Source organism: Ictidomys tridecemlineatus, chromosome 7 (genome assembly GCF_052094955.1).
Source record: "Ictidomys tridecemlineatus isolate mIctTri1 chromosome 7, mIctTri1.hap1, whole genome shotgun sequence".
NCBI classification, from domain to species: Eukaryota; Metazoa; Chordata; class Mammalia; order Rodentia; family Sciuridae; genus Ictidomys; species Ictidomys tridecemlineatus.
In genome coordinates this window covers 181,040,783-181,060,679 of record NC_135483.1, presented here as the reverse complement: position 1 = coordinate 181,060,679, position 19,897 = coordinate 181,040,783, and the positions used below count along the sequence as shown (strand labels likewise).

The window sequence follows — 19,897 nt, the reverse complement described above, 5'->3', positions numbered from 1 at the left end:
AGAGCTGGTGAGTCGGTAGTGCTTACTAGTACCCAGTAGCAGTGTTTCCTTATTTGCTTCTTTAGGGGCTTCAAAGATTACAGTGGAGGGGTGCTTCCTGATATGCTGGAAATTTAGTTGTTTCTGGATTACAGACATAGTTCTTACATAATTAGAAACTTATGCAACATCTGGGCCTCAGATATAAAATAAATGGGTGCTTGTGTGTAGACATGTCCTCCAGGTCTGTGGGCCTCTTTTTGTGCCTTCTCTCTTCTGGCCCTATCTAGTTTCTGTAGATTTTTATCCTTATTGTTGAGATACATCCAAACATTTTTCTAAGACTCTGGTTTCCATTTTATACTTCTCAAGCCTGTATGAGCATAGTCCTTTGTAGACCTATGTTATAGTCATCTTCAATATTAAAGTGTTTGAAGCCCCAGGAATGACATTTTGCTTGGTTAGACCAAGAAATTCTAAGTAAGAATCAGCCCTGGCACATGATCTGCTTAAGGACTTTTCTGAAACACCCATCTACCAGCTTGGCCAGGAGAAAAGAGGAGATCATTAAAACAAACAATGTTCAACTAGAAATCCTATAGTGGTGGTAGTTTGCTGAATTATATTGAACTCAGGCAGCCGATATTCAGTCTGGGAGAGGATCAGCAAGCTCTTACAGATGGAGCTGCAGAGACAAGAGACCTCTTACAGGGCTGGGTTGTGGCTCAGCGGTAGAGTGCTTGCCTAGCACATGTGAGGCCCTGGGCTCGATCCTTAGCACCACATAAAAATAAACAAATAAAATAAATATTGAAAAAAAAAAGACCTCTTACAGGCAAAGCATCCTTGGATATATGACATCTATTTGTCCGATGATGATCACTTGTCTTATTGTGGGCTTTTTCATTCTTTTCAGACATTTACTTAGCTTAATCAAAGCCCTGAGCTTTTAAAAGAGAGAGAGAGAGAGAGAGAGAGAGAGCGAGAGAGAGAGAGAGAGAGAGAGTTAGTTTTAATATTTTTGTTTTGTTTTGTTTTCGGCGGACACAACATCTTTGTTTGTATGTGGTCCTGAGGATCGAACCCAGGCAGCATGCATGCCTGGCGAGCATGCTACCACTTGAGCCACATCCCCAGCCAGCCCTGAGCTTTTCATTAAGAATATTTTGCTCTTGAAGATGCTTTTATCAGACCCTACCTCATTCTTCTAGCCTAGAACCACTTGCCCTAGCCATTGACTTTATTGGGATGAGAATGCTGTGGGAGGAGGACCCTGGAGAATGGTCTACTGAGCTCTCTTAAGGGCTGCTCCTAGCTTTGGTGCTGAGAATAAAGGGGTGAACTTTATTTTGGAGTATTAAATTGGTGACAGTCTTACTTATGGTGAGTTTTATATTACTTTTTCTGGAAGTTTGGAATATCTTGAAATGCCAATTCTCGCTATATAGCCTGATAGATTCGGCAAGGAATCTTAGGCTCATAGAGAAGATCAGCTAAGTTCATTTCTAAATAGTTTATAGAAGAGAGAAGGAAGACCTTTAGAGAGGGAGCCAGTTGCTCATGAGAAGGGTGGAAGTGGCATGAGGAAGGGCTCTTTTCCATAACAGAGGCTCGAGAGTCTCTGAGTGGCTGAACCTGGAGGCTTATCACTTATCTGGGGCCTAGGAAGAAGGACAAAACCATAGAAAAAAAGGTGATAGAAACTATAATGATTACATTTTAAGATAAGTTTCTGGATCAGGATCTAAACTGCTCCTCTACCTGAGTATAATTTCCCATCTCCTCCCCCTTGTCTGTCCCTTTCCTTCCCTCCTTGTTTTGTGTCTCTGCTTTAGCAGGTATTTGGTGCAGCAAATGCAAAACATCTTCCTGCCCTGTGACCACAGAGACTGCAGCGTTGGAAATTCTTCCTGAATTGCTGACATGGTTCTGCTGTACATTGTTTATATTTTGTGACACACGTTCAACAATATAAACTGTAATATATTAAGTAAAACATTGAACGAGTGAAACAGAGTCAAAAGAGACTAGCAGCATGTATTTGTTTAACACTGAGGAGATAAAGGACTTTAACTTAGTCACCACCTTTTCCATATGCATAAATGACAGTTGCTTGTTTACCATGGTTTTAAGATGTATAGTATAAACAATAAACCACATGCAAGCACAGGAACATTCTGTAACACTGGGCAACTAATTTTAACAAAGTCTCTTCATGTAGTTTTATTTGAAATGTTATCATAATTGTGATTCTCTGTGGCACAATGGGGATAGGGGTGTGTGTCATACTCTACTATATGGAGGTGGGGCCAGACTTTTTATTCTTATCATTATTAATCATGAAAGTCATGAACATGAAGGAGGGCATAAAAGAGGGTGAAGGCAGCAGAGGTTTGGAACAGAACTATTTCCCAGATGGTGTTTGTTCCAGGAAAACCTTAGCTTGCCAGAGTTCATCTTGAAGGGAAATGGTATCTGAGTCCCTTCTTCGCTTTCATATCTGGTCCTTTGGCAGCCTTGAGTCTAGCTCTGAGTCTAGCTCCTTTTTCAGTAGGCTGGCCTCCCCCTTTTCTACAGCAAGTGGAAGCTTGGGGTGTGCTCTTTAACAAGTTCAGGGCAAGCTCATGCTCTCCCCACTAGTCCCTGACTTTGCCTATAAGGAGATTACAATTTGGAGCATAAAGATGCACAATTATCTGGGATAGAATTAATAATAATTCATATATGTGTGGTCTTTATGGTTGGCAAAGTGCTTTCACTTACATTGTTTTCTTTTTGGTTCTGATCTTTATGAATTAGGGCAATATTTTTGTATTATATCCCTATTTTACAGATGAGGAAACTGGAAGTCCTTGAGTTTCCCCTAGGTTACATAGCAAGTAAGAAGCAGAGCCAAGACTCAAACCAGGTCAGTTAGATTGTTCCATTAGGTTGCTTAAATTGGTCACCTGGTCTTCTACCTTATGACTCTTGGTTTGACCAAGGGCCAGGGTTCAAAAGGATAAGCTTCCCAGTGTTCTTTTGTTTCAATCTCGGTTATGCTTCTCATTCTTTGTAGCATTTTTAAAAAAATTTTGGACACTTCCTTTTTCCTTCTTTTTCCTATTTCTCTGGCCCCCCACTTTCAGAGACTACCTTATTTGCTTTCCTAGAAATTCCACTTTTAAGGCTTTTGGGAACTTTGACCTACCAGTAGTAAGTACATTTTAGAGAGTGTTTAAAATGTCTCCTGCCCCTCTCATTCATCTCCCACCCCCAAAGCGTGGCCTCACCCCATCCTGCCATAATGCTGGCCAAGCGCGTGGGGCAGCTGTGGTCAGTCCCATTTATAAAGCTGGTAAATATGGGACCAGTTTCGGTCCCCTCCAAAGGTCAATATTTGTGCAGAGTTTAATTTTAACTTAACAAGCAGTTGTTTTCTGCAGCTGCCCTGATGTGTTGTGTTGTGTGTGCTTTCCTTTTCCCTTCCTTCCCACCAACTGTGTGTGTGTGTGTGTGTGTGTGTGTGTGTGTGTGTGTGAGTGTGTGTCTATATTCATGCTACAGACTTAGTTCTGGTCTTTACAACATGCAGTCCACTGGCTCCGGCAGTCTCTGTGTACCAAAGGACATTTGGGGCTGAAGGGGAGCTAGATAAAGGGCAGCAGCCTAGCACAGGGGGATAACTAGACTTTCTAGCAGTCAGGGGACAGAAGACTCTGCTTAATCTTTTGTGATCCTGATGTCATCACTATATCTTCTTCTAGGACAGTTTCCAGAATTCAGGATTTGATAAAACTAGTTCCCTTTTTCAAAAGCTGTACCATCCTCCTGTTTTGCTTTCTAAGGAGAGTTAACCCCTTATCCAGGAAGGCTGAATTCTAATTTTGGGAGTTGCTCTTCAGTAAGATGAAAGGAATGAATAAGATAATCTGTAGATTTTGTTCTATGATTTTATGAATAATAGATCACTGAACTGGGAATTAAGAACAAATCCAGCTCTAGTTTTAAAATCATTTTAAAAATGATCCTCCTGCCTTACTGGTCTAATAGTTAAGGGATATGACTTATCCTTGCTGTACAAGGATTTTGTAAGAATGGATGAGATTCTATTTAACAAAACTTTGAACTACTTAAGTAAAGTGAAATACTTTAATACTGAGTTCACCTTATTTACTAATATCCCCATCTACCAGCTGTTTAAGTTCTTTCTACTTGTTAGTATGAACCTGCCCTGACATTTAGTTCAACAGGCAGTCAGCCCAAACTGCTAGGGCCGTAGGATCTGAGGTGGAGAAGGAGCTCTGTGATAACTAATGGCATATGGGTTCCAGCACAGCTCCTTACACTGCTGTGTTCAGTGGTATTAAACGTGTGCCCCACCTTTGGACCTTCGCACTTACTGTTCCTTCCCTCTGTTGAGAGTGTTCTTTCCCCACATATCTGGATTGCTCATTCTTTCTCTTCTTTTAGGTTTTTTTTTTTTTTTAAACACTACCTTCTAATTGAGGATTTCCTGGCTACCCTATCTAAAATTTCAGCTCCATTTCTCACCCCACAAGTGCTTTCTATCCCCTTCCCTGATGTTTTTCTCTTTAGCATTTATCACAATCCATATTCCAAAGGTCTTGCTTTTTCATTCTGTTGTTTTTCTCCCTTGTGAGGTCTGGATTCTCATTGAGGACAGGGATTTTTATCTCTGTGTTCATTGCTGTCTCCCCAGTACCCCCAGAACAATGACTGGCACATATAAGCTCTCCAAACGTATTTGTTGAATACATGGAAGGAAGGAAGGGAGGGAAGGAGAAGTAGGCTTTCTAAACTCGTGGTTCTTCCTAGGGGGTAATACCCCTCAGGGGAGATGGTCAGAATGATTTGGAGACCTTTCCAAACTATTCACACCTTTACCAAAAAAATTCTGATTTGTGTTTCCTCCACATCAGGCTAGTTCAGAGCCTCTGCATAATGAACATAGTTACTGATGGGAATCTGTGGCATTCTTGTGTGTGTTGGGCAGGAAAAAATTGAGAACCACTATCCTAGGGAGTCTGAGAGGGCCTGTTCCCTCCTGGCCTGTGAATTGAAGGCAGCCCTCCCGCTAGGAGATTTGTTTTCTTCCTTTCCCACCTTTCCTTACCTCATATATACCCCAACCCATGCCTCCTTGCCCCTCCCCTTTCCTTTCTTCTCAGCCAGACAGACACACAGGGGCGCCCTACATTGTGACTGATTGTAATTGGGATACAGAGACCCGTTGATGGCTACAAGTGCTTCTTGTGACATCAGCTCTGTGGCTTTAGGGGCAAGGCTGTGGCTCCAGGTCCCCAAGGGAGGGGGCTGTTTTTCTCTTCTTGATCGTTCACATTGGTGCCCGTCTGACTTATAAACTTTAATGGCCAGTTTTAAAGGTTACTGCCATGGGGCACCTTTGTTGCCAGTTTTAGTTTTTTAATTTGGAAACTTTTTTCCCCTTGTGGTCTTGGGAGGAAAGATTTGGGACCATTTGGGACTGAGAATTGGTATTTGTGGGTGATGATGAGATAGCACAGCAACATTCTAGTTTTGGCTCCAATAACTAGAATCCCTGCCATATCATCCAGTGGTCCAAATGAACCCCTAAATGAGAAGGAGCAGACTGATGTTGGGATCTGTAGTCTTAAGCAGCATGGGTAGTCTTAAGGCTACAGTGGGTTGAGAGCTTCTTGCACTGTCTGAGAGAATGGTAACCATAATTTAGGTGTTGAGACCCTGGGAAAGGAAGGGGATATCTCACTCTTATTCTAACTCTCTTGTTCCAGTCCTTTGTTCTGAATATGAACATCATTGACAATGGTCAGGTTTAATTGAGATGGGACCTAGGGTTCAGATATAGAATTCACAGAGGAGAATGTGGCCTGGTAGTAGTTACCCGTATGTAACATGGACACAGAACTAGAGAAAAAGCCTCAGAAAATCTTTGTGCCAGGGATTTTTGCCATTTACTCCTATGCCTTATTTAAAAAAAAAAAAAAACAACTTTTTTTTTTTCATTCGGGATAACTTCATAAAGCCTCAAGTGCCAAAAACAGGTCATTGCCCATTTTAGTAATCTGTATCTCTAGGAGTAAAATAGTATTATAGAATACAACTCAAATAATAACATCTTGGAATTGGGGGTACTTATTTTCAGCATCTCATAAAACTCATATTCAGTACCTCTGTCTGAAACTCAGAAAGTTTAGAGTTTAAAATATATTCTGTGGATGCTAGGAAAACTTTTTGAGACATTTAATTCTGAGCATGCCTTTTTCCTGAGTACTTTTCTTTTTGTAGACAACTGGAATAGGGGTATAAAAAATGAATAGATAATCTAATAGATAGATCCTAAGAGGAGGCAAACAAATAAATCCATGGATACTTAGACACTAAACAGATAAGCTCTTTAGGGAACTGTTGACTGGTACCCTTGCTAACCAATACCTGCACATCCCCTCTCTAATATTTTCCTGGTGAGACTGAACTCAGAATTTAACTTTGAATGCACTTAAAGAATTCAAGACAGGAGCCTGCTATAGAAGGAGCACACAGCTCCGCACTTCAAGATATCCAGTGCAGGCAGTCCCTTCTGGACAGTCTTGATACATTCTGTGAGGCTATAACACAGGGTCTTGGATTCAGATCTCACTTCTGGCTGTTCTTTTTGAGCTGGACAAAACTAGATTTGCTTCTTGTTCCCTTTTGCAGGGCAGGGGAGGAGGTGTGGTGATTGGCGCAGGGCTGGGCCACAATTAGTGACCTGGAAGCTGGGCTGGGCACCCAGAGGCTATAAATAGCAGTCATGAAGCAGTCTCTGAGCAGACTGGAAGCCCAGCCAGACTAGCCGCGTTTCAAGTGGTCTGGGTGGGATTTTTTTTCTCCTGTTAACCATTTGTACATCTGGTTTCCTCAGGGTTGGTGGGGGTAAAGGAGGAGGGTGGGGCTGTGAGCTGAATCAGAAGTTCATATGTGGAGTATCTTCTTCTGTTAGTTTTGCCATATGTGAATCTTGGCGCTTCCAGGGCCTTTAGGACCTGCCAGGCATCTGGTTGGAAGGAGAGTAGGTCCCAGAGCAGAGTATTTGGGGTGGGAAAATAGAAATCCTGCAGGGCCCCTAATTTAAAGTATGGTGGGTGTTTCTGAAGAGAGGGAACCACTAAGATTTGGGAGTAGACTGGGTGGCTGATTTCTCATTCTTCTGTGAATTGGTCCCTCTCTATCAGCCAAGCCCCTCTGCTTACCTTCTCTCACAGGGCTATTTCTATTGTCTCAGCATTTGTTCCACCATCTGTCCAGATATGAAGTTGGAATACTTTGATTTGAATTCTACTTCTCCTGATTATTTCATCTGTCACTTGGACATACTAAGTTCTCTGGTTTCTGTTTAATTCATCTTTCAAAGAAGCATTTTTGAGAGAAGACACCCTACACTTCCTTCTACCTTTTGTAAACTATAAATTGATTTCAGTCAATCAGTTTCTATTTTTCCTCCTGAGGAAGGAAACTCCTCCCTGCCAGGAAGCCCTCCCTCAATCAGCAGTGGTCTTCTCTCCCCTGTCCTTCATGGTGGTTATGTATAGTCTATCCTATTTTTCTCTTGCATGTATCATTTGTTTTTTGGCAGTTGTTTTCTTACTGTTTGTACCTGTTTGTATACTTATTTATAGAATACTGAATACCATTCTGTGAAGCAGGACACCATGTCTTCCATGTCCCTATCACACATAGCACTCACTGTCAGTGTTGGCAGCACCACTGAAGCCTACTAGAACCTACCACAAGGCAGGAAGTGGAATGGGAAATGGGAAGAAATGAGTATGTTTCCAGAAAACCCCATTTTGAGAGATGTCTTTGTTTGAATAAAATGGGAAATAGCAAATGAGGACACCTGAGAGATTTCCCCAATTGTCCAGCACATGGTTCCAGTTCCACTGTTTTGCTGATCTTTCATTCTCCTTTTTCTTTCCTCATCTCCACTTGAAGATGCTTTTCCTAATGAATGTACTCAGACCCAATGGGTTTTTTAACCCTGCTTCCATGACTCTGGGGATGGGGCTACGTTGTACATAATGGGAAAGGACTGTACCAGCATAGACACTTTGCATTAGGTTTCAATTATTCTAGTTTTAATAGTTCATGTACTTGCAGGTCTCCTTTATGCCTGACTAAGAGGATAATGACACTTGTTGATATCTGTGAAAATGTTTGTGGCCTTGTTTTCTCAGAGTCCAAGGAGGGCAGTGTGTCTCTTAGTTGGCTCTCCTGTCACAGTACTTTGATGTTCCTCCTTGGTTTCATCCTTCCTTCAGCTTTGAGCTTGTGGACCAGGCTAAACAATTCCTCCCTTCTTGAGTGTTTACTCTTTGGATGTAAGCAGAAGGTTGTCATGTCTAGTCGCAGAGGTCACTTAGGCCATCTGCCTCAGAGGAGCCCCTAATCGCTTTTCTTTCATCCTTTCCTCCCTCACTCCAAGTCAGTTATGCTGCTCTTTCTGGAACTCCTTCAAACTTATCTGTATAGTTTTGATGCCAAAATACCCAGTGGGGACAGGAACCAGGCAAGGTCTCCTCAGAGCCAAGAGAAAGAGACAGTTCTCTGTCTTCAAGGCATCATGCCTCCCTGCCCGGGATTCAAGACAACTTGGTTGTGTTGGTATTTTCTTTCTTCCAGCTCATTCACATAATAAACATTTACTTAGTATATGCTGACATTTTATTAGACACCAAGGATATAATTCTAATTTATTAAACCTAGGAGACTTTTAAGTATTCACTATTATGTTAGAAGATGGGGGTAACTGGGGACTAACAAAAATGAGAACCTTGTCCTCAAGAAGCTCATAGGCCAACCCTGGAAGAGTTGGACATGTAAATACCAAAGTATAGTTCAACACAGAATGAGGTGAGAGGCCCAGGCAATATGCTGTGGGAGAAAAGAACAAAGGTTTAATTCTGGCCTTTTGAAGGAGGCAGGAAGGGATGAGGGACGACTGAGGAAGAGAAGGAATTTGAGCTGGAGCCTGAAAGATGAGAAGTTCCCAATTAGAGAATGAGAAACAATATTAGAGTGAATAGCATTTATTCTTTATTTTAAGAAATAGTTTTCAAAGAATGGGGAAAGGACACATTAAATAGAATAGCACTTACCTCTTCTTCAAGGAACTATTTTGGAGTGCCTACTGTATGCTGCTCACTGTTCTGAAGGCAGCAATAGAGCAACAACCAAAAAAGTCTTGCTGTTAGAAAGCTTGCAATGTGGAAAGTTGAAAAAATCAGTGTGGCATCTGCCCCATCTCATTGCTGTTATCATGTATCATTGCTTTGTACTATACTAAATCCTTTGAACAACAAGTCTCTTTCCTATCTGGGCACTGTTACCTCCTTTCTTGGTGCCATCTGTCTTTCTAGATATTTCTTCTTAGCCAATAACTGAGACCAGATTCTGCACAAACCTTAGATAGTCATGACAATTGATACTTTTAAATGAACACCCTATGTTTTTGAAAGATTATGGGAGGTTTTGTATTTTAGTGTTATTTTTATTTCATAACATACTTTCTAATTCTTTGAGAGTTGGTAATCTATATGAGAAGCAAATGGTAAATATTAAATAGAACTATGATTAACCAGAATATCCCCCTCTCAATCAAGCTGTGATCAGTACTCAGCCGTGATCATATTTACCTTGGTTGAATCACCTCTGTTTCTTTCAGTCACTGTGCTGATTCTCAGAGCCTATCTTGTGCTCTCATTGATGTGTGTTTCTGTTTTACGCATGGTCTTTTTGTGGCTTTAGGCCATTTTAATTTGGTCAAGTTAAGCCTTTCTTCCCAAGTCTGCAATTGCCTTTGCCTCAATTCTAAGAGAGGCTGACAGTAGGAATGAATCCAAAATTCCATTCATTTTATATTCACCACATCTGGGTTTCTTTTAGCATCATTTTCTCCCTTGAGAACATATTCAAGGTTTTCCTAATTTTCTAGTGTTTCCCCCCCTTGGGGAAATGAATTTTGGAAGGTTACTGAGAAGTTTCCAGGACTGATTATCTAGTCTTCAGTCTATTTCTGTATATCCCCCTTCCCTACCATCTTCTCTCATGTAGTGATAATCATTTTGTTGTTGTTGTTGTTCTCTCTTCATTTACTGTGCAGCCATCTTATTCTTGAGACCTGAGTTGTGAGTAAAGTTATTATCCTCTGTTCCCATTTGTTTCCCAGGAAACCATTGATTCTCAAAGAGTAGTATTGATATATATTTTAATTTCTTGTAAGGGACCAACCTGGGTAATGAAAACAGTAGTGAAGGTTTTCTTGTCTCCCCAACTCACCTTAACAGCTATTGGGGTTCTAAAAGTTTTGATCTCTGTCAATACTATTTTCACCACTAGGGGGACACTCTTAACTTTCAGTCTAGTTGTGGGCAGAAACCTCCCTTTTCCTTTAGGCAGTTTGCATCTGTCTTAGGATCACCCATGTGAGATGTGCAGGTTGTGAACTGCACAACTTTAGGGGATCCATTCACATACCCCAGGTGCTGAGGGAGTGGTGCAGTGCAGTGGCCCTGACTTTAGTTCAACCAAGGCAATGTCAATATTAAAAAAAAAAAAAAAAAAAAAACCCTAGGCAAAACAGAACCCAAAATATCAAAACTAGAACCAAAAAAGAGTTGGGAAGTAATAAATTCTTCCAAATATTATCATTACATTATTAATATAGATAACATAAATTCTATAAAATAAACAAACATCTCACATGGGTGTGCTTTAGAGTTAGGCACCTGTGGGTTTGAATCCTGACTGTACCATTTACTGTTACTCTATTAAGCAGGTTAATTAACTTGTTTAATTGCAGGCTCCAGAGTCAGATGACTTAGGTTCACAACTTGGCTCTACTTGTGTTAACTTTGAGAAAGTTATTTAATTTGTCTTGTTTCTTTTTGTGTGAAATAGGAATAATGCTTTCTGTAGGGCTGTGTGAGCTCAACAAGTATTATACTTGGTTTCTGGTGTATTAAAAGCATCCAGAAATAATAGTTGTGCATAATGTTGTTTATTCTCAGGTTTCTTTCCATTTAGCAATCATTCTATTTAATGAAAATGGTATCTTCCTGGTTAAATGTTTATGCATATAAATGAATTTGAAAACTGTTTTCGCTTTTTCTTAAACTGATGTGTTCTCCACTTAAATAAAATAAACAAATAAAAGTTCCAAGAACTGGGGCTGTGGATGTGGCTCAGTGATAGAGCTCTTGCTAGCATGTGGGAGGCACTGGGTTCAATCCTTGGCACCATATAAAAATGAATAAATAAAATAAAGATATAAAAAGTGTTGTATCCATTTAAAATTTTTTTTAAAGTTCCAAGAACAATATCCTCTTCTATCAGTTGGCTAACACTAAGATTGTTATAGCATTAGCAAGAGGATGGGGAATTGAGTATTCTAGATCATTTTTGGTGGGAAAGTAAATTGGTACATTTTTCAGAGGGCATTTGTTTCAGGATATCAGATATATCCTTTTATTGAGCAGGTAGAAAGGTAATCTGTAGAACTATTCATGTGTGAAGACATCTGCACAAGCATGTTCAAAGCTTTATTGTTTAGAGTAGGGAAAATTAGAAACAGAAATGTCCATTGTCATGGAAAAATGAATAAATTATGGTTTATCCATATAACATAATCCAGTGAAGCCATTAAAAAAAATGAAATAAACCTGTATATACCTTGAAAAGATGCATAAGAGTAGATGTAATGTGCTGGGCACAGTGAGCACATCTGCAATCTCAACTATTTTGGAGGCTGAGGCAAGAGATTCACGAGTTTGAGGCCAGCCTGAGCATCTTAGCAAGACCCTGTCTCAAAATAAAAAATAAAAAGGGCTGGGAATGTAGTTCAGTGGTAGAGTACACCTGGGTTCAGTCTTCAGTCCTGGGGAGAGGAGAATATGTGTAATATGATTCCGTTTGAGGGGAAAACCACTTGTGCATGTGTGTGTTTGTGCAAAAATAATGGTGGGATATACATAGAGTTGTTCAAAGGGGTTTCTCTGAGGATTTGGTTGGAGGTTAAAAAAAAAGAGGTCTTTTAGTTTTGTTTACATTATTTCCATTGTGTTTACATTTGAATTGGTAATTTTTTTTGTAGTTTTCTAAAATGCCATAAAGGAAGAAATATAAATGACTAATTTTACCCTGTACCAATTCCTTATCTTGGCAGAGTCCATTTCCATTTCTTAATTCAATTGGTTTACCTTACCCAGGCCCCTTTCTTCACACTTATCTGGCTTGGTGGGATTCTTGGTCCCTCTGGGAATCTGCAGAGTGACTCCAAGATAAATACTAGCTCAGTTCTCTGGAGTCTTGGTCATATTCCATTCTTCATTGGAGCCACTCTGCCTCTTGTAGAATAGTCTAATTTCTGATCCTCTCTGAATAAGGCACTTTCCTAAGTGGCCCCAAGAAGTATACCTCAGGCTTTATGCCTACCTGTACTAACCTCACATAATCGTCACTTTCTTGAAGGTTTCCATGCCTCCTGGATATTGAAAACCTGTTCTCACCTCTGCACAGATTTACATCTTTTTGATTGACTTCCTAATAGTAAAGCTGGTGAAGCTTAGAAAATGACCAACTTATTCCAAACAAGTTGTAGTCTAGGGTTGGTAATTATGGTGTCATTCCTAGTGGCATGATCACATCCCCAGCAGATTCTTACCTTATGTTCATCTTCTTGCCAAAATAACAGAAAACTTCAGTCTCTTATTTTAAAGATCTACCTCAACCATACCACTCCTTCCTCAGGGGACCTCCCACTGTATCCCACCTTTCAGTTTGAGAAATACATCTGACGGTTTCCCCTTCTGTCTCTTTTCCTGCCCTTCCCCAATTCCTGAGCCCTTCCATCTGTCTTCTGGAATTAATAGTTCATTATCATTAAACTCTTTTTCTATCTTCAGTCTCTTCTCTGAGTATTAGTTTCTCCTTCCTGGTCAGAAACTCATCTTTCCCCTGATGTGGCCCTCACACATGGTGGCTGTTCATTCTCATTGTCCTCTTACCACTGAATATTAGGGCTGTTTCTGTTTGCTGCTTTCTGTACCCACTTCCCCTAGCTTTGGATCTCCTGTTTTCAGGTTGTATTACCCAGCCCACTTCATTGCTGCTGTCCTGCACTGACTGAGTCATTCATATTTGTTGTGAGGACTTTAGCTCCTGACTCACCACCACTTTCTCTGGTACTTATCATATTGTCTTGACTCTTGCTCTATTTCATCCCCTCTCTTCCCTGGATGTATTCATAGCAGTAGTTCTCAACAAGGGAAGATTTGCCCCCAGAGCATCTTTGGTAATATCTGGAGACATTTTTGGTTGTCATTGTTTGAGAGGTACTCTGTGGGTAGAGTCCAGGGACACCACTTACCACCCTGGAGTACAAAGAATTGTCCAGCTCCACATGTCAGCAGTGCCTCTGTTGAGCAATCCAGCTCCAGAGTCTGCTCTAGACCTTGTCATCACCAGTGATTGCAATTCTTCTACAATCTCTGTGTACCCTCCTCTGAGCACTCCTCCTCCTGTCTTTTCCCTCTCTTATTCTGCCTTGACTGACATTTGTTTAATCACAGAGAACTCCATTCCATAATGTTAGCATCCTTTTCATTGTCCTAACTCCTTTGATGTTCTATCTCCCTCCCTTACCCAGCTTCCATGGTCAATCATGATAATCCCTTCCTTGTTTAGATTCCTGGTTCTGTTGCCCATCTCTTGTGCTGTGTAGAGTTAAACTCTACTTTTCCACCTCCTCCATACCTGCTTATGCAGCCAAGTGTAACCAGAACAAATCAAACAAAATTTACAACTTTGCTGACTAGTTTTGATTTAAATTCTTGACCTGGCCTCTCAAATGCATCCTTAATACTATAAGACAAACTAGTTACTAGTTACTCTGCTGTCATTCTAGATCACAATTTCAAACCCATGTCTCTGTCCTCAAGCTCACATCACCGTGACTTTGTTTCCTATTTTTCCTGGTGGTGGCGGGAGGTGGGGGGAGAATCCGTCAGAAGTGAACTTTTGCAGATTTAAACCACTATTTCTCTTTCCTTCTTTCCTTCCTTCCTTCCTTCGTACCAAGGATTGAACTTGGGGCACTCAGCCACTGAGCCACATCTCCAACCCTATTTTGTATTTTACTTAGAGACAGGGTCTCACTAAGTTTCGTAAGGCCTTGCTCAGTTCCTGGCTTTGAACTTGAGATCCTCCTGCCTCAGCCTCCTGAGCGGCTGGAATTATAGGCATGCTCCACCGTGCCTGGCACTACTTCTATTTCTTGCAAACATGGGTACCCCAGACATTGCCCTTCCTCCTATTTGCATAATAAGTTAGCCCTGCCTAACTAAAAGCTGGCCTTCCATTTGTGCATTATATTCCGTCTCATCTATCAAGGAATTGCTCCAGTAATTCTCCTCTAACTTTTTGTTCTCTATAGATTTATCATATATATAAATGTGCCATGAGTTTCCATTTTTAAAGTCCTCCTTGTGATACCCCACTTTGCCCACTAGTTTTCACCCTACTTCTTCACACCCCTGCCCAGTGCTATAAAACTCCTGATAAGAGCTCTCTCTTTTCATTGTGTTATCTTCTAGTTTTAAAACCATTTCAGCAGGGTTTTGGCACCTATTACTCCATTGAAATTGTTCTTGAAAAGGCTATACCGACTTTGTCATTGCAAAATGGAATAAATAATTCACTTTCTCATCTTATTTGGTCTACTGGCAGCATTTTTTTTGGGGGGGGGTGCTGGGAATTGAACCCAGAGGCACTTAACTACTGAGCCACATCCCTGTCTCTTTTTTATATTTGAGACAGGGTCTTGCTGAGTTGCTTAGGGCCTCACTAAGTTGCTGAGTCTGACTTTGAACTTGCAGTCCTCCTGCCTCAGCCTCCTGAGTCACTGGGATTACAGGTATGTACCACTGCACCCAACTACTAGCAGCATTTGATATACCTGGTTACCCATTCCTTGGCATGATCTTTTTATTTGGCTACCTGAGCTGTATACTTTCCTGACCTTATTTTCTATTCTATCAGTTGCTTTCTCACACCCTTCTTTGCTGATTTCTTTTCTTCTGTGCCCCTTCCAAGGGGTCAGCCCTGGGACTTTCTATTCTCTGACTGCATTTGACCTGTTAGTGATCACATTCATTCTCAGAACTTTAAAGACCGTATGCCTTCATTACTAGCCCACTTGTTTCTCCCAGATCCCAAAATTGTATATCGACTGCTTAAACAGTATTCCACTTGGCAATCCGAAAGATGTGTCAAATTCAGTGTACTCAAATTGAGCTCCTGATCCCCCACACTTAAACCAAGCCTGCTCTTCTCATCACCTTCTCGTCAGTTGACGGCAACTCCATCCTTCCATTTGCTCAGGTGGAAAATCTTGGAGTCATGTTTGTCTTTTCTTCCTCTCATACCCCACATCCAATCCATGAAGAGATTCTTGTTGGCTTTTCCTTCAAAATACAAACTCTGGCTTGGTATGGTGGTTCATGCCTGTAATCCCAGTGGCTCAGGAGGCTGAGGTAAGAGGACCACAAGTTTAAGGCCAGCCTGGGCAACTAAGCAAGGCTCTAAGCAACTTAGCGAGACCCTGTCTCAAAATTAAAAATTAAAAAGGGCTGGATATGTGGCTCAGTAGTTAAGTGCCCCTGGGTTCAATTCCTGGTACCAAAAACAGAAACAAACAAACTTTGCTTTTGCTTCCAGCACCTTGATTTGAGCCACTAGTGTTTCTTGTTTAGACAACTGCAGTGTTCTCACTGGAGACTGGGCCTGCCCTTGCTTGCCCTGTAGTGGCCTCCTCACTGGTCTCTGAGCTTCTGCTCTTGCTCTCCTATAGTCTTTTCTTCTTCTTCTTCTTCTTTTTTTATTGAGAGAGAGAGAGCGAGAGAGAGAGAGAGAGAGAGAGAGAGAGAGAGAGAGAGAGAGAGAGAGAATGAATTTCAATATTTATTTTTCAGTTTTCGGCGGACACAAAATCTTTGTTTGTATGTGGTACTGAGGATTGAACCCGGGCCGCACGCATGCCAGGCGAGCGCGCTACCACTAGAGCCACATCCCCAGCCCCTCCTGTAGTCTTTTCTCAGCATGGAAGCTATAGTGATCCTTTAAAGCTCTAAGTCAGTTCACTTATTTGCTCAGAATCCTATGGTGGATTCCATTTTATTCCAAATAAAAACAGTCCTTACAATGGTTTACAAAGTCCAGTTCTTCAGACTATCATAACCTCTCTTTCTTCTTCTCCTCCTTCAATTTTTCTCTCCCTTTCTTCACATCGGCCATTTTAGTCTTCGAACACAATGGGCACACTCCTGCCTCAGGTCTTTGTACTAACTAGCTAGATCCTCTGCGTCCAACGCTTACCCACCACATGTCCATGGGCTAATTCCCCACCTCCTTCAAACCTTTGCTCAAATATCATTTCATCAAGAAGCCTGCCCTGGCTACCCAGTTGAAAGGTATCACCCTTCCCTTCCATCTATGCATTCCCAATTCCTTACCTTACTCTACTCTTTCTTTTTATAACATTTAACATCCTCTGATATACAATTTAATATTGATAGTCTTTCACCACTAAAATGTAAGTTCCACATTTTAAGATATTTAAGTATGTTTTGTTCACTTTGTGTTTCAGCAGCCAAGAACAGTATCCAGAACATAGTAGGCCCTCAATAAGTTTGTTGCCGCAGTCTGGCTGCAGCAAAATAACCTGGGTGAGGAACAACTTGTGTACATTGATACATCAGGAGTAGGAGCCGGTTATTGTAGGACAACAGAGGTATTTATACATTTTGCACAGCTTATCTTAATTAGCATAAACTAGATACAGCAGTCAACCAATAAGGAATCTCCACATTTAATAGCTCGCTTTTGTTACTTCTCAAACCACTCCCTCTGGCATTTTGCCAGGCACCATCCAGACTTGTTTATGAACTCTAACATTTCTCTGGCAAAATGCCAGGCGCCATTCTGACTTGTTTACAGACTCTAACATTCAGACTGCAGCAGTTTGTGTTGAATTACTACTCATCTAGTTTTAGGCATGGTTATGGAGCATGGATGAAAACTTGAGTCCATAGAGTGGTCATTTCATAAATCTCCATAGCACCTTATACCTGTGGGATCTTTCCCCAGTCATTACAAATTCTTTTTCACCTGGTTACTTTAGATATTCTGCTTCTGATTAATCTTATAAAATTCTACTAGAGGGCTGGGGATGTGGCTCAAGCGGTGCTGAGGATCGAACCTGGGCCACATGCATGCCAGGCGAGTGAGTTACCGCTTGAGCCACATCCCCAGCACCACATACAAACAAAGATGTTGTGTCCGCCAATAACTAAAAAATAAATAAATAAAATAAAAATATTTTTTAAAAAATTCTACTAGAATTTTCTATATAGCCTAATATGTGTGTGTGTGTGTGTGTGTGTGTGTGTGTGTGTGTATGTGTGTGTGTAGCCGTGGCTTTTAATCCCCATTACCACATTGAAAATGTTCTTACTTCCTGTCTACCTTGAAACCTGCCCATTAGCTCTCTGATTGCATTTATCATACAGCTCATACTCCTTCTCTCTGAACCAGATTCCAGATTATTAAGAATTTGGTCAAGGAACTAACTAATCCCTGCTGTAGACAGTGCCATCCCCATGGGGCGTTAGATCTCATCCCTGTGGTAAGGGTGTTCTTGAACCAGATCAGGTCTGGGCACAAGGAGTTGGCAAGAGTTTAAGGGGTTTAATTATTTAAGGTTTAGATTGTAGGGGATACAAGGTGGGGAGGGAACAGCTGTTAAGTGACCATTACGTGTAAAATACTGCACTTATATTGTCCAGAAACACATGTCAAGAACTGGTGGCGAGATCGTTCAACAGAAAGGACTACTGGTGAGCACATAACCAATCGCCAGTAAAAGATACACACCTCAACACAAGAACTGGCATCTTGGCTCTGCACACTCTGCATCAGTCTCTTTATCAAGATGGGCTTTTATTTTCATTCTTCTTCCCTGCCTTATTCTCCCATAGATCATACAAAAGATACCTCAGTAGATAGGCTCAATGGAAGTGGGAAGATGGCTGATTTGGCAGCAGTTCCTTTGCCTTTCTCCCATGTCTGCTGCTCATCCTGCCTTTCTGAAAGGGTGTGTGGCACAGTTGCTCACACTTCATGGGCAGCCTTTTCTTGCATGCTTCCTTAGGTGCTCTTCTACTCTGGCTAGTGGCCTTTGGGGTAGAGTGGGTCTGGATTCCCTGGGTTAGAAACCAGAGGGCATAACTTTTCCTTCCCACCCTCTCCCTCTCTTTTGGTGGGTGGGAGGGCCAAAGCCTTGACAGATAGTGTTTTATTATCAGCAGGTGTTCTAGATGCCCTGTAACTAGAGCCTAGACTTGGTCCTTCCTTCAGCCCCTCACCTGGGGATGAACCCTCGGGGAGCAGCTCTGTTGCCTAGGGTCAGCCTGGTGTCAGAGCTGCCTGTTCTTGCCTCTGAAGTGACCCTGAGGATGGGGGTTTAGCAAACTCAGTGGGAATTCTAAACCCACAGGCCTATGGCTTCCTGAAAGGAAGTGGAGAGTTTATCAGTTAGGAAATGCTAAATTAAGTAACCAGGGCATTCTCTCCTCCTTAGTGAAACCTGGATCCAGAAGAGTGTGAGATGTACTGTCCAGATCAGAGGTGATCTAGGCATTCAAGAATACCTGAACTGTAGCCAGGTGTGTGGACAGGGATGCAAAAATTCTGAACCAAAGAACTAGAAGTCCCAGAAATCGCTCTTCGCCTTAAGCCTGATCACATCTCTTTCAGAGAATTTCCTCCTAATCAGGTTTGTCTTGACTCCTCTGCAGATTCATATTCTTTCTTCAGCCTCCTTCTCCCAGCACTCACCCACAATTCTCCCATAGTACCACCACACTACTGTCCTGAACTGAGGTCTGAACTGAAGTATAGTCAAGCTCTGCATAACATTTCAGTCAGCATTGGTCCACATAAACAATGGTCCCATAAAATCATATCACCTAGTGACATTACAGCCATCTTAGTTTGTGAGTATGCTCTATGATGTTCACAGAAGATGAACTCACCTAATGATACATTTCTCAGAATGTGTCCTTATGGTTAAGCAACACATGTCTATATGTTTTAACCTCCACTTTATTTCTCCCTATACTCTTTTTCTAGGATCTCTTTAATGCTTAGTTAGACCTGTTTAATTTTCCCTAGGCACTGGAGTTAGGGTCATTGGAGTTAGGGTCATCATTGAACAATTTTAGGTTGTGTCTTCCTAACCCAGCCATAGGTTAGGCACGTGCCCTGCGGAGAATGAGTATTTTGAGTTAAACTGGTGGCAGATAACTCAGAACTTCTGTCACTTCAGCTTCTTACCTCATAAACTGTCAGTCTTCTGGATCTTCAGGAAAGTGACTTTGTATCCAAATATTTTTTCCTAGAACCTCACACTCCTCGGAAACCTTGCCTGTCTTTAAACTTGGAGTCCAGTGGTCCCAGGCAGTGGTATGAATCTAGAGACTATGTTCCTCATCAGACTTTTTAATACCTAGACTTTGGGAGTCATTGCTGATGTATTAAACAGTTTCATTTTTTAATTTGGATGTTTGAATTGATTTGATTTTTACTGTCTTTTAAAATATTTTTAACCTACATTTTTCTTTTTCCTCTTTCACTTTTTAAAGATAGGGTCTTGCTATCTTGCTCAGGCTTGTCTTAAATGACTGGGCTCAAGAGCTCCATCTGCTTCAACCTTTTGATAAGTTGAGACTATAGGCACATACACTGCACCTGGCTTTAAAGTATTTAATACATACAAAAGACAAGACATAGCATATATAAGGTATAAGAATAATAAACACTG

The 19,897-nt window shown here is 41.3% G+C and overlaps 1 protein-coding gene across 10 annotated transcripts in view; it reads left to right on the top strand.

The window, feature by feature from the left end:
* Positions 1-19,897, top strand: part of Nhej1 (non-homologous end joining factor 1) — a 91,733-nt gene that overhangs the window by 45,703 nt on the left and 26,133 nt on the right. Inside the window, exon 6 of one of the 10 annotated variants that reach the window (XR_013424319.1) lies at positions 14,836-14,932. The exons of 7 other annotated variants lie outside the window; for them this stretch is intronic. Coding sequence is in view for 2 of the 3 variants with exons in the window: in XM_040267859.2 (XP_040123793.1) it covers positions 1,815-1,859 (45 nt within the window). In the remaining variant the exon portion in view is untranslated. Of the gene's footprint in view, positions 1-1,814; positions 10,589-14,835; positions 14,933-19,897 lie in introns of those variants that run through there. 2 more of the 10 variants (XM_040267860.2, XM_040267859.2) reach the window with 2 other exon arrangements.